At 43.8% G+C, this 15,000-nt stretch overlaps 1 protein-coding gene across 1 annotated transcript in view; it reads left to right on the top strand.

The window, feature by feature from the left end:
* LOC143142500 (low-density lipoprotein receptor-related protein 1B-like) overlaps positions 1 to 15,000 on the top strand; it is a 252,224-nt gene that overhangs the window by 192,681 nt on the left and 44,543 nt on the right. The window contains exons 68-71 of the mRNA XM_076303422.1: positions 7,418 to 7,524; positions 7,737 to 7,869; positions 12,314 to 12,420; positions 13,997 to 14,129. Coding sequence (XP_076159537.1) covers positions 7,418 to 7,524; positions 7,737 to 7,869; positions 12,314 to 12,420; positions 13,997 to 14,129 — 480 coding nt within the window. The remainder of the gene's footprint in view (positions 1 to 7,417; positions 7,525 to 7,736; positions 7,870 to 12,313; positions 12,421 to 13,996; positions 14,130 to 15,000) is intronic.

Below are 15,000 nucleotides of genomic sequence, written 5' to 3' on the forward strand. Positions count from 1 at the left end.
ATAACTGCCATTAGATTATTAGTAATGGGAATCAGTGGCCATAGTTTACAGTAACAAGTCATTGAGTCGTTGAAGCACAGTCATTAAAAACACCGTGTGTAATAATGATGGTAGATTGATGATCACTTTGAGAGCTTTGATGTGCTGGGCTGTTCTGATATTGGCCCCCACAGAGTCAAAAGGTGGGCTTTTCTGTGATAATCACTTCCAGTGTCTGAACTCTAACGATCACTCCTTATGGAGAGTGCACAAAGGAATCTGTGTGTGTGTGTGTGTGTGTGTGTGTGTGTGTGTGTGTGTGTGTGTGTGTGTGTGTGTGTGTGTGTGTGTGTGTGTGTGTGTGTGCGCGTGCGTGCGTGTGTGTGTGTAGTCTCTCCATTCGCCATAACAGAAGGAGATGGCATGGAGAGTTTTTAGTGGGGCAGGGGAATTCTTTATGTTTTCTGTGTGTGTGTGTGTGTGTGTGTGTGTGTGTGTGTGCCATATAAAAGAAAGGGAGATATGAGTTCTGCAGCCCATCTCTTGAAAGTAAAAATGATGATATTCTAAGAACATAATGGATGTTTGTAGACCTCTCTCCTGGGAGACATTCTGATGCTGTATAATGATGGAACATTTTAAACCAAATCTATGATCAGCAGGCTAAAAGCAAAATTAATTAACACTGCATTATGTATGAGCTCACATTCAGTGTGTTTGGCCGTGTGTGTGTGTGTGTGTGTGTGTGTGTGTGTGTGTGTGTGTGTGTGTGTGTGTGTGTGTGTGTGTGTGTGTGTGTGTGTGTGTGTGTGATGTACATTTTAATCTAAAACCTTGATTAATTGCCCAGGCTTTTATTTGCTTCAATCACCAAACTCAACCTGCATATATTTGGGCCGTGCATTTACATGGGCTAGGCCTTTAATTCCTTTAAACTTTCGCTCACCAAAGTTAATGTCTTGATATTTATAGTCAATGACAATACACAATATATACTGGTATTTTCTACGAAACGAGTTAGATGGTCAGTTGTAAGTCAAATTCATACGTTATAACAAATCGCCCTTATTCAAAAAGACTGATTGCCACTACGCATAAATAAGGTTACGGGCAGATCCAATAAGCAGGAAATCGTGCTGGTTCAATGCAGATGAAGGCCGTTTAACTTAACTTAAACTGGCAAAATAATAAGAGTGATAAGAGTGTATATTACAGAAAGAAACCCAACATATGAGATTGATTCACTCTGTATTGTAATGCACGAACTCGCGGCCACCCGGCGCACAACTGAAGGCCCGACACATAATTAACAACACAGTTTCACAATGCCCCAACAAATACCCCCCAGAGTTCAGTGCCCAATAGTCCTGACATCAATCAGATGACTCAAACAGTCCAAAACACAAACGTGATCCCCGGAATCGGAAAAAGTTCTTGCGCTTACAGTCTGTTGAGAAGTCGTTACTTATACAGTTGCGAAACGCAATGTCACCAAAACACGCGCGTTAGGAAAAGGATCCTTTGCTTGCTGTAATCCAATGACTTCGGAAAAGAAGGATAATCCACAGCGCTCGCGGATACAGAGGAAGAATCACGGTAAGTTCAGCATGCAAGGCCTCTAACGCGCGTTACTCCACACAGCCGGCTTCACACAGGTAACTCTCGGGGTGAGCGCTCTCCTCGCGCCTCCATTTAAACAAAGTGCAATAAAAGTCACTCCTACCCAAAACGTGCGTCCAACAGTCAGCTGACATCACATTTACATACATGGCATATTAAACAGAAAAAATCCTAATACATTTTCATACAAACAACCATGTAAAAAGGTGATTTTGGCAACCTTTACATTCCCCCCCCCCAGCCAGCGGCTTATCGGGACCATAGTAGGGCTTCATGTCTACCACATTTACATTATCCACCTTTACTTTGTCAGTCAACCAACGAACACGGTAATTTATGGGACGCAACATATTCTCTACCTTAACAGGCCCTGACCATCTGGGTGCAAGCTTGGCAGAGAACTTTGTGGAGGCAAAGTAGGTGTGTCCTAATCCAGACTAGGTCCCCGACTGCAAAGTGTACATCTTTGCGCCGTGCATTATAGTACCTAGCTTGTCTAGCCTTGGCTACACTGATGTGTCTTTTAACCTCTTTCATGAGCTGATTGTGTGCGTGTAGTTTATGGTATGCAGGTGTGTCAGGAACAAGAGATTTGTGTAGGAGACACTCTAGGGGACCTTTGATGTTACGCCCAAGAGCTAACACAGCAGGGGTCACGCCAGTGGTCTCGTGGACTGCGGTGTTGATGGCCAGGCGGAACTCAGGCAGCCATCGGTCCCAGTCTTGATGGTGGTCTTCAACATAGGACGCAATCATGGGCCTCAGAGTTCTATTGACCCGCTCTGTCAGATTGGTCTGGGGGTGGTATGCAGTGGTGAGCTTCTGAGTCACGCCCCAGGATCCACAAAGGCTGATCAACAGCTGGCTTGTGAATTGCGGACCACGGTCAGAAACCAGAAAGGCTGGCACCCCCCAGCGGGTGAAGATATCATTCTTCAGGATCGCACTGTGGTCCGTGAACATATCAAATGTGTCCTCTTCCAGATAATGGCGCCACTTCTCCACCGCCCACACCACTGCAAGGCACTCCTTCTCTGACGTGGAGTACCTCAGTTCAGAACCATGGAGAGCTCTTGAGGCATAGGCGATAACCTGCTCTACACTCTCAATGGACTGGGTCAGGACTGCGCCTAGGCCAACGTCACTCGCATCACAATAAACTTGAAATGGCATGTGCAGCCTTGGCTGCGCGAGCACTGGTGGTGACTGCAAAAGGGCTTTGAGGTGTTGAAAAGCGTCTTGACACTGTGTAGTCCATTCCCAAGGGATGCCTTTTCTCTTGAGGTTGTTGAGCGGCGTTGCAATGTCTGCGAGTCTGGGGAGGAACTTGTGGTACCAGCCCACTAATCCCAAGAACCTCTGGAGGCTTTTGAGGTCAGTGGGTACTGGATATGCTGCGATGGCGTCAACCTTGGCCGGATCCACTTCAACCCCTTTTGCCGAGACAGTGTGCCCCAGAAAGGTCAGCTCAGACTTGAAAAGATGGCATTTCTTTACATTGAGCGTCAGATTGGCTTGATGCAATTTCTGAAACACGGCATCAAGGTCAAGCAGGTGTTGTTGCTGTGTCCTGGAAAAGACAATTATGTCGTCAATGTAAACAAAACAGATCTTGCCTTCCAAGGACAGTTTCCATCAGTCGCTGGAAGGTGGCGCCGGCGTTGCGCAAACCGAAAGGCATCACCTTAAACTGAAAGAGACCTCGATGGGTGATCATGGCGGTCTTCTTTTTGCTGTCTTCACCCATGGTGACTTGAACTGGACCCAGTTGGTGATCTTGCCACGTGCAGCTATCCACCAGCTCCGCGCCGGCCCCATTAGAACAGAATTGATGGTGCCAATAAGCTCAATGTCAGACAGCGGTCGAAGCGTGAAGAAATTCTCACACTGGTCTATGAACTCAGTGACATCTTTTGAGCTTCTTGACTCCCCAAACTGGGGAAACTCCATTTTGATGGGTGGTTTGGCCTTGGCTGTGTGCACATGTGTAATGGTGTTACCCTCTGCTGGAGTAAGAGTGGTGGGCACAAAGGTTGCATGGGTGGAGAAGGCAGAAGGCCCCCAGGCTGGACGATGTCTGCTGATAGCCCTTTTCACTTCCTCCTTCCACTGTTTATCCCTGCGCTCCAAACAACCAACAACAGCGTCGTCAAATCTCAGCAGCTTCTCATCTACATAGTCGGTGGCCTGTTTCACTGCAGCTTCAATGGCAGCTCTCAGACCATCTTCTCTATTGAGGGTGCTGTCTACTGCTTCTTTGAGCCGGTTTTCTAAAGCCTCGATTTTGAACTGAAACTCCTGGAGTTGTTCTGCCATTTCATCAGCCTCATCACCTGATTGGGCCTCCTCTTCCTCACTGTCAATATACAGGGTTTCTAATCGGGTGGCTAGCTCTGAAACTGCACTACGATTGTGCCTAGTAGTGACGTGTTGGAAGCGACCAGCATTGCCAGATGAGCTTGTTTCTTCGGCTAGAACAATCAGAGGGCTTGCATCACCAGTGCCACTACTCCCAGCTGGCCCCTGCTGGTTAGTCCCAGACATAGTGTAGGTGTAGAATAGTAATGCAACAGGGAAAATGTAATGAACTGATGTGAATGCACTATAATATACTGTAATGTAATGCAATGTATTGAATGCACTCTAGTAATGTTTGAAAACAATCAAAATGTGTATGTAATGCAAAAAAAGATGTATGAGTGTTTTCAATGGCCTACTGTAGCTACCTAGCTTGCCTTATTAATACACTCAGCAAAATCCAATAGTTTAATGAACAAACAATTCGCATGATGTTTGTACAATAGCTAGCACCAAATATAAGCAACAAAATATAAGCAACAGCTGCAATATAATAATAATAATGCGATCCAGATCCCCGTACGGGCCACCACTATAACAAATCGCCCTTATTCAAAAAGACTGATTGCCACTACGCATAAATAAGGTTACGGGCAGATCCAATAAGCAGGAAATCGTGCTGGTTCAATGCAGATGAAGGCCGTTTAACTTAACTTAAACTGGCAAAATAATAAGAGTGATAAGAGTGTATATTACAGAAAGAAACCCAACATATGAGATTGATTCACTCTGTATTGTAATGCACGAACTCGCGGCCACCCGGCGCACAACTGAAGGCCCGACACATAATTAACAACACAGTTTCACAATGCCCCAACAAATACCCCCCAGAGTTCAGTGCCCAATAGTCCTGACATCAATCAGATGACTCAAACAGTCCAAAACACAAACGTGATCCCCGGAATAGGAAAAAGTTATTGCGCTTACAGTCTGTTAAGAAGTCGTTACTTATACAGTTGCGAAACGCAATGTCACCAAAACACGCGCGTTAGGAAAAGGATCCTTTGCTTGCTGTAATCCAATGACTTCGGAAAAGAATGATAATCCACAGCGCTCGCGGATACAGAGGAAGAATCACGGTAAGTTCAGCATGCAAGGCCTCTAACGCGCGTTACTCCACACAGCCGGCTTCACACAGGTAACTCTCGGGGTGAGCGCTCTCCTCGCGCCTCCATTTAAACAAAGTGCAATAAAAGTCACTCCTACCCAAAACGCGCGTCCAACAGTCAGCTGACATCACATTTACATACATGGCATATTAAACAGAGAGAAAATACTAATACATTTTCATACAAACAACCATGTGAAAAGGTGATTTTGGCAACCTTTACAACGTGACATCCACAAGCACATTTGTTATTTTGATCAAAATACCATGCATGTTTGAGATGTAAACATGTAACATGTAAAGTAAAAATGATATAAACCAAATATTGAAAACCCTAAATTAAGAGTTAATTTGAGAGTTAATTTGTCTTTTACGAATCCATTAACACCCAAGTCTATTTCAAGTAGATATTTTAAAGGATGGACTGTATTGCTGTGACATTATTTTGATTGGACTGCAAATTTTCTAGTACATATTGATTTTGAATATATGTTATTTTCTTTTTTAATATAATGGAGCTATTTAGTCATATTAGGCAACAACTCACTTTAGTGTCCACGCCATGTTACAGGACATTTGAGAGCACATGACTCAGTGCCCATCAGAACAAAGTCTTTCTTGACTGGACAACTCTGGCTGCTTTTGGTGACAATATGAGACAGCTATTGATAGCTGTTTTGCAGTGGGAAGTAAACAAAGAAATCTATCAAACAATACAAACTGTAGGTGAATGGATCACAGACGTAGCTGGATTAGCCTATATCATCAGCTGGCTTGCTAAATATGCACTGTAAACAGAAGCTCTACTTTCTGAGGTGTGTGCCTGCCTGGGATAATGTTAAGCAGCGTAAAAAAACTAGACAGGCTACATATATTGTTATGTAAATGCAACCAGTTATTATGTGTGATACATAGCCCCATATAGTGTGCGTGTGTGTGTGTGAGTGTGTGTGAGTGTGTGTGTCTGCATGCTTGTGTTTATGTATTGCATATCCGATTGTCTTCCATGCGTGTTCACAGTGTTTCTCTCACCAATTATGTGCGTCTCTGTCTCTCTGTGAGAGTGAGTGAGTGTGGATGTAAATTTTATACATGTATGAATATGAATATGTACTGTATGAATGCATATTTACATGCAGGATGTGCATATACATGCCCTGAATGTTATATAGCATGTAGTGTGACGGCCTTTAAATGTATGCGTGTATGAGTAATTGATCGTGTTGCATAAAGCATGCATATGCGCCCGTACCTGCTGGGGTTCTCTCCCACATCAGCCCCACTGCAAGCATCCTGCAGAGGGAGAGGAAATGAATAAATGGATGATTCGCCAATTAAGAAGTCACCCATGGATCTCTCTATCTCTCTCTCTCTCTCACACACACACACACACACACACACACACACACACACAGTGGTGGAAGTTAGGTTGTATCGGTGTTAATTAAGCAGTGGGCCGGTGCAATCAAAAGTCACAGCTGGTCCACATTTGCACCTGCCCATTAAAGCTCTCTCTCTCTCTCTCTCCCTCTCTCTCTCTCTCTCTCTCTCTCTCTCTCTTTCTCTTTCTCTTTCTCTCTCCCTCTTTTTCTCTCACTCCCTCTCTCTGTTCTGTGTGTTTTTTCTCTCTGTATTAGGGGAGTGGGGAGAACATAACTGTTGGTTTCCAAATAAATTATTAATAGTTTGACTATGCTGAATATGCTCTCTCTTTCTTGCACACACACAATGGTGGAATCAACAATTATCGCACTCTGATCGTCCTCTCCTGATCATCCACTCCTGATCGTATCTCCACCACTAAGCCCTTCCACTGGTGGTTGTGATGAGCTCGGCCAAGGATACTTCCTGGCCAAGGATACGATCTGAAAAATTAACCATAATTCATCAATATACCAAAATCTTAACATTAACGTTGACTGATATTTAGCAGATGCTTTTACCCAAAGCAACACAGACTCGCAATGGCAAGAATCGAACCCGGAGGCATTACCATCACTCCACCACGCCCTTTAAATCTTATTCTTATGTTATCGTAGAGCCACAATTGCAGTTACAACTATCAAATCACTGAGTGCAATGCTTGTTAAGAAATAATGGTTTTCATGAACACAAGTACTAGACATTTCTCTGGAACCGGAGGCGGCACCAAATTTGATTGAGGCGGCCACCTCTCAATTCTCAAGGCAGGAAAAGCCCTGTCTTTTTGGAACGGTCTGTGCTCCTGTTTATGTCCACTCCCATTCGATTAGCCTTGGCCCTCTTTTCGTCCTCTTGCTCCTCTTCCTCGCACAAAGCCATTCATCTGTTCTCTTTGCTTTATCCTTCCTCCCTGTCTGTTCCTTTCTCCAGAGCCAGTCACGTGCAACTCTAAGGACTTCATGTGCACTAATGGAGAATGTATATCGGCACGCTTCCGCTGCGATGGGGACTTTGACTGCGGGGACAACTCAGATGAGGTATTCCACTCAATACAATTCCTTTCTGTTGATACGGTTGATTCTGTCTGATATATAGTGCTGTAACACACGAATATGGGGAGGTGGGGTGATACTATATTATTACCAGTTGTCTATACTACCTTGAAATAACAATCTGACAACTTGTGTGTGTGTGTGTGTGTCTGTGTGCGTGTGTGTGCCTTTATGTGTATGTAACATCCTCTTTACAGAAAGACTGTGTGAGCCATTGCTCGGCAGACCAGTTCCGTTGCCATAACAACCTGTGCATCTCCACCAAGTGGCTATGTGATGGTCAGGAGGACTGCAAGACAGGAGAGGACGAGCTCAACTGCCACGGCACGGGTACGGTCACACACATTTTCTTGGCTAGGTGGTCCAGAAGACCAGTAAGGAGGTCAAGGAATGACATCCCAGACAGAGGTGGAAAACTCTTGAAAAGTCCTGACAACATATTTTTCCAACCATTAACTAAACCAGTTGATTCTTATTTGCACAACTCTTCATCCGGGTAGATCTGCTAAGTTATGAATTCATCTGTGTTTTAATTAATTGTTTAAATTAGGGCTGTCAATCGATTAAAATTTTTTATCTAATTAATTACATACTCTGTGATTAATTAATCTAAATTAATCACATATATATTTTTTGCTGTGGAAGTATTTTAATGAATCATTGAATAATCAGCATTAGTGACATTAAAGTTCAAAAACTCTTTTATTATTATTTTCACTGTTCAAATAATGGCCATAATAATCTATGATATGACCTAATATGCTGTGGAAATAAATTCAACAGTGCTTCGGGAAGAAGGCATTTCAGGGCACAGATATGACCTAGGGGACACAATGAACACTCCCCTCAATGTCAACACTTATTTCTTTGCATTGATGTACGACTATAGAGTTGATGAACTCCGGTGATATGCAAATTCCTTGCTGCAGACATTGCAGAGGACTTTATTTTCAACACTTTATTTTTAACAACACCATCAGGCCATTTTTTAAAAGTAAATGTTCCAATCAATGATCCAGGCAGCACGTTTTCTTCTCTCTCCTTCATTTTACAGTCTAATTTTTACTGTCTAGAACGGCTCGGGGTCAAAGGTCATATGGAATCGATTAATCTGCACTAATTTTTTTAATCAGTTATTTTTTCTCAAATTAATTAATCGAAATTAATCAGTTATTTTGACAGCCCTAGTTTAAATGCTTGTTGAGGTGGTGTTTAATCGACAACGAAAACGATGCAAACGGTGATATTTTTCCGCGTTTGACCCCGTTTTTAAAAACTCCGGGCTGAACTTTTCTGAAAACTGACAGGTGTGCATGATGTTATTTTTGAAAACGGAGAGGGTGAAATGTCTATTTATGAAAATAGCCGGCCACGTGTAAACGTAGCCTAAGACTAGAGTATTCCCCCTTTCATCTTCTCAGGGTAGTGACTGTAATCATCAGTGGCACGTTTGATTTAATAAACCAACACTTGATTTAGCTTGTCAGGAACCTCACGCCACACTGAATCCATTGAGAACTGTGTGAAGTAGCATTACCCAAATTTTAATGCCAGCATATTTTCAAGCCAGCGGAGTTTGTGAACAGAGACTTGCAGGAGTGTATTCTGTCCCGCACCACTGCCACTCCGGGAGGGTGCCAGTGACAGGCTGGACAGTAGAACAGCTGGGCTGGACAGTAGAGAGAGCTGGAGGGGGAAAGGTTTGATCAGGGAGAGAGGAAGAGCTTTGGCACCCACTGAACAGCACTTTCTAGAACATGCTGTATGGTATGGTTTTAAAAGGGGAAAAAATAGGGATTGGCTTTACTGAAATGTTTTTTTTCTTTGTTTTTTTTTTTGTCCTCACTGATCATCCGTAATGCTGCTCAATGTACTATCATGTACAGTTAGTGACTGGTGACAAAATCACTTAGTGGCTGTTTTTAGAGGCACCTACTGCAAAGAACTTCAGTGGTTCAGTCAGAAACACCCTGATCTCTGAACATCACTAAGATTAGTCAGAGACTTTCTAATGAGGAGACACAGCACTCAAAAAATCCTCCATAGAAAGACATGGGGTTAGTTCGTAACGCCAATATGGTGATTCATGCAGTTCTGCCCGAAATAGATGCCTAATAAGTGTCCAAAATATGATATGGCCACTGAGTGGAGGGACTTTGGATTAGTGCTGGTGAATGTGGTGAAATAAACTGCCATTAATAATTCAGCGAGACAAGGGGACTAGGACACTGACTATCATGTAACAAGTTAGTTAGTCAGTCAGTTAAAAATGATCAAATGCACTAACCTACTTAAGACACCACAAACAAGGTGTGTATATTTATTTAAGTATGTATTCAACCTCAAACTGTTTCTGTTTATCAAACCTTATGGTCCTCCTTCAGATGAAAGTGTGTGTGTGTGTGTGAGAGTGTGTGTGTGAGTGTGTTTGTGTGGAAGCAGATCAATGCTGTTCTGAGGAGAAAATCAATAATCTTATCTTTTACTGTATCGATCGACTCCACTTCCTGTAGCATCCATGCCGTGCAAACCGTGACGTGTGGTTTGGAGTAATTTTCATGGAACCACACTCTAAGGTTATCTTGTTTCTAATAATTTACGTACTAACAGGACAAAAGAAAAGTGAAGCGCACAGCGGTGGTTTTATCCAGGGGGGTCAGATAATCTTATTTTTAATATTCCTACAAGAAAAAGTATTAAAATGAAATCCATAAGTGATCCAACCACACTACCCACCACCACCTCCACCTCCAATTTGTTTGAAGTAGCTGGGTTCTATTTTTATTTTATTTTATTTGTTTCACTGGAGTCATTTGAGGGCAGGCATGTTTGTTGCCGCAGAAAAACTCATTCTGATGGTGGGGACTATGGAGAGACTATTAAAAAGCCCTCTTCCCGTTCCCTGTGGAACAGCCAGGCTCCAGAGTGGGCTGGAACTGCACCTGGGTGGGGAGAGCAGAGGAGAGGAGAGCAGAGTAGAGGAGAGCAGAGGAGAGGAGAGGAGAGGAGAGCAGAGGAGAGGAGAGTAGAGAAGAGGAGAGTAGAGGAGAGCAGAGGAGAGAAGAGGAGAGTAGAGGAGAGAAGAGGAGAGGAGAGAAGAGGAGAGTAGAGGAGAGGAGAGGAGAGGAGAGGAGAGGAGAGGAGAGCAGAGGAGAGCAAATGAGAGGAGAGCAAATGAGAGGAGAGAGCAGAGGAGAGGAGAGCAAATGAGAGGAGAGAGCAGAGGAGAGCAGAGGAGAGGAGAGCAGAGCAGAGGAGAGAAGGTTTTATCTCGATGTTAATATTGATGTTTTAGAGAATGCTACAGAAGTGCCGTGTGGGACCCACGACACCCCTCTCAGTGGAGTTTACATAAACATTACTCCTCATCCGATTCACTGCTTAAGAAAATCCCATTACGTATTCCATCCCAATGCATTTTAAGCTATCCTAGGTACAATGTGCCAAAGTGATTCAGCTTACTTTTAAGTGCATACTGTTACACTTTACTAAACTTAGTCCTAAATTGAATTGTCAGAACAACTTGTAACAGCATGAAGTTGTGTACTTAAGATTTTTAAGAAGTCAATTTTTTCCCAAACATTTTTTCCCCAAATATTCTTATTTTAAACGTTTTAGTGTATTGACGGTAGTCATCAATTGTGTAAATTATGAATAATATTCATCCAGATAGCTTTCTACTTTTCACATTTTTGCAGTTTGCTGCATTTAGCTAGCCTGGCTAACGCCAAACCTCATCTCATTGAGATGGGGTCTGGGAACTACACATTCGTTTTCTCGTATTTGAAATGTTGTTTACGAATGCCCAGAGCCGCTACGAATGTCTATCAAATGCGTCTGTCGAAGCTCATAACCGCTTCGGTGTGTCGTCATCGTCTTGCTGTCCCCCCTCCATTCTGTGCTTGGTTCCTTCCTTGAGGTGAAAACAAAGTCCATGGATTCCAGGCTGCCTAGCAGCGTGAATAAAATTGTGTGCGTAAGGCAGCATGGGGAAACCCAGGCTAACATTTAGCTTCTTTCTGTGTAAGAGCTCAGACAGCCGTCCTGCTCTTCCCCAAACTGCACTGACTCACCACTAGCAATGGGGGAGATTAAAAATGACTGAGTTGCAGCGGATTCAGTAATAGAAATAGAAAGGCTTTCAGTAGAGCGCACACCTCCACCAATGGCCAACAGTTCCTTTAATTATGCATCACAGCAGGTAAGCGGAAACAAACTAATACCATATTTCTAAACATTAGCATAAGAGAAACAAGAAACTAAAATTGTGCAGGCACCCCATGTGTCAGATCCGCTTCAAAATTGAATGATTCCACTCTTCACCAAGTTTAAAAATTGGGCACATAGGTTAATCCTGCTAATAACCCAACCAAGCAGCCAACTAACACAAAGACACAGGTGAGGTTGGCGGAGGTAACAAGTGGTATCCAAGAAGCATTTATTGCTTCCTCTTCAAAACCAGTGATGTGCTCTTCATACAGATATATGTCATGTAAACATCACAAATCCACAGACACCCAGCTAACACTCACCATCTCCGTGTTGTTGAGTCAGCTGGGTGGAATCTCACTGTTAGTCTTCACTTGGATGGATCTTTGACAGTGAATATCATTTAGCTTCATAGCACTTCTTTCGCAGTTCTATTTAGTATTATGTGACAATTGTGACTTTCTGGCAGGTAAGAGTGTGTTAATTGCACTGTGTGTGTGTGTGTGTGTGTGTGTGTGTGTGTGTGTGTGTGTGTGTGTGTGTGTGTGTGTGTGTCTCCCCTTAGCATCTCCCTCCTGCTCGGTAAGCGAATATGTCTGCTCCAGCGGTGGGTGTGTGTCTGCCATGCTCAGGTGTGATGGCCACAATGACTGTTCAGACGGCTCTGACGAGGTAAGAGCCTACTGCATATGATATGCGTTCCTACTGGTGTTCAGAGCATGCTATACTGCCCATGCTGGCCAGCTGTCATGGACGTGAAACACCTCACATCACAACTGAAATTCAGTTACTGAATGTGGGCAACTTAACCTCACAGTTATTTTGCTTTTCCTTCTAAATTAATGCTGAACCAAATCAGTGCATTTTATAATTGTGTCATAGTGTGTGTACTAGGTTAACATCATTTTAGTAGGTTTAGTAGGCTAACCTCGACCAGCCAGTACAAAAGCTCCTCTTCTGCATTCCTGTGTTGGCCATCTCTCAGTTTGTTGTCCAGTGTCATCACGGTCATCTTTTGGCCAAGTGAAGCCAAATTTGCTGGGCAGTGTGCATGCAATACTCCCTCCATTATATATATAGCTTCAGCTGTGGGTGTCCATATGGTTTATAAGCCTTTCATTGACCACTATTAAAACACATATGCTATGAAATACTCCTTCGTTCTATTATGTTTTACTTCAGCAGTGGGTCTCCGTATGGTTTATGAACCTTTCCTTTCTCACTATTCTAATATGGCCAATCAGCCAAGTTGAGATCTGACTTGTTCCCCTGTTGAGAATCAGCAGGACTGACTACTTGAGAGGGACCTGTCCCCAGACAAATCTCATGGCAGCTCAACTTGCCTTTCATGTCTTTTCTCTCTCTTCCTCAGCCCAACCTGTAGCACTTACGCTGCCAATTCAACAGAGACTTTTCTAGAAAAAAAATAAAAACAAAAAAAAACGGTGAGCAGCGGGGGCACAATAGGCTCGGAGGCGCCGGAGCGACGCATACGCAGCGTTTTGGGTCTCCAGCAGGGCTTTGGCTCTGCGTGTCCCGGCGGGGCGCGTTTTAATTAAAACCACGCTCGTAATTCAATGTCAGGAGTTCACCTGAGTGTTCCTAGACTCTAATAAGCTCCATTAAAGTAGGCCTATTCTCCCAGGCCTCAGGAGAGATAGGTGTGGGCCGAGGTGGGGGAGTCTGTTGCACAAGGCTGTAATGTAATATGTATGGAAAGCTATTTCCCCAGTGCTATAAGGCAGAGGAACGAACCTCTCTACCAGGGGAAAATGGGAGACTGCATTCACTCAGCCATTCAGATTATGTGCTCATAAATTCAACAGTTCTGGTTCCATAAAAATAGGCAGTAGACAGTGGGTGGTGGCACACACACAGATGGTGTGTGTGTTTTTGTGTGTGTTGTGTGTGTATGTGTTGGAGAGGGATGGTTCTCTATGTGTGAACAGGTGGACTGTGGAAAGTGCAAAGGATTCAGTGTTTTCTTTAACTGTGTGTGTGTGTGTGTGTGTGTGTGTGTGTGTGTGTGTGTGTGTGTGTGTGCATCAGTGGACAACAAACAGGTGAACTCTGCCACTCACTCTGTGAGTGAGCCAATTTGGCCGTTTGCTATTGGCAGTGAGCTGATTATATTTGAAAATGAAAGTTTGTTTAATTGTTTGTGTTTGCATGTGTGTGTATATGTTCATGTGTAGATGTGTGTTTGTGTGTTTAACTCTGTGTGTGTGTGTGTGTGTGTGTTTGGCAGCTGGACTGTGCTCGTGAGTGCCAGGAAGATGAGTTCCTGTGCCGTAACCGTGCCCACTGTGTTCCGGCACGTTGGCGCTGCGATGGCATCTATGACTGCGTGGACCACAGCGACGAGGACAGCTGTGACCATGGTAACCCACATCCCATCTCTCTGCTGCTCACTACTGTTGCAGATATTCCAGCTGCTCCTAGACACTTTACAAACACCCCAGTATGCCAGGAACTCTCTCTCTCTCCCTCTCTCTTTGCAACCCCCCCTCTCTTTTCCTCGCTCCTCTCTATCTCTGTGTGTCTCTCTGTCTCTGTCTGTCTGTCTCTGTCTCTCTCTCTCTCTCTCTCTCTCTCTCTGTCTTTCTCTCAGCTCCAGGCCAATCTGAGCAGTGTGTATGTCAACATGAGAGAGATCATTTGTTGTGTGTTCCACTGAAGCTGTGCTATGAAAAGCTTGATGTTGCCACTTGATGTTTTTCGACAAGCGAGCGCATAAAAGGCATAATTCCTCTGTTTGGAGAAATTGCTGCCGCCGGTCGGATCATTTGGATGGTGGAGTCAGTCGTAATTCGCCCGTGGGGTAGTGTGGCAGGTTTTTATTCATTTATTTTGTTTTCTGTCATCAAAGATTCAAGCACTTTGCGGTTTTTCTGTGTTCTCTTCCTGTCATCTTTCCCCCCCCCCCCCCCCCCAAAGGTAGCTAGATTGTATCCACCATATTCAGTCTTGTGAGAGGCACGTGCTGGAGCATTGTGCCTGGACTAGAAACAGGAAAAATATCTTTAATATGTGACATAGTGGTGTGATGATAGTGTATCGCTGCCATGATCATGTAAAAGTGGTCTTAGGTACCTCGTGGTCATCTTCATGGAGATAGATTGTGAGGTCATAGAGCCTGGTACCATCACTAGTCAGTCATTAGCTTCTGCATGCGTGTAGTAGCGATATGCCATATTGTATTGTCCATGAAATGCTGGGATACTGTAATTCCTCCCATGGCCATGCGGTGAT

Source organism: Alosa pseudoharengus, unplaced genomic scaffold, assembly GCF_046254945.1.
Source record: "Alosa pseudoharengus isolate Yale_2024_CS ecotype anadromous, Long Island Sound unplaced genomic scaffold, YU_APseudo_1.1 YU_APseudo_1.1_scf_24, whole genome shotgun sequence".
Lineage (NCBI taxonomy): Eukaryota > Metazoa > Chordata > Actinopteri > Clupeiformes > Clupeidae > Alosa > Alosa pseudoharengus.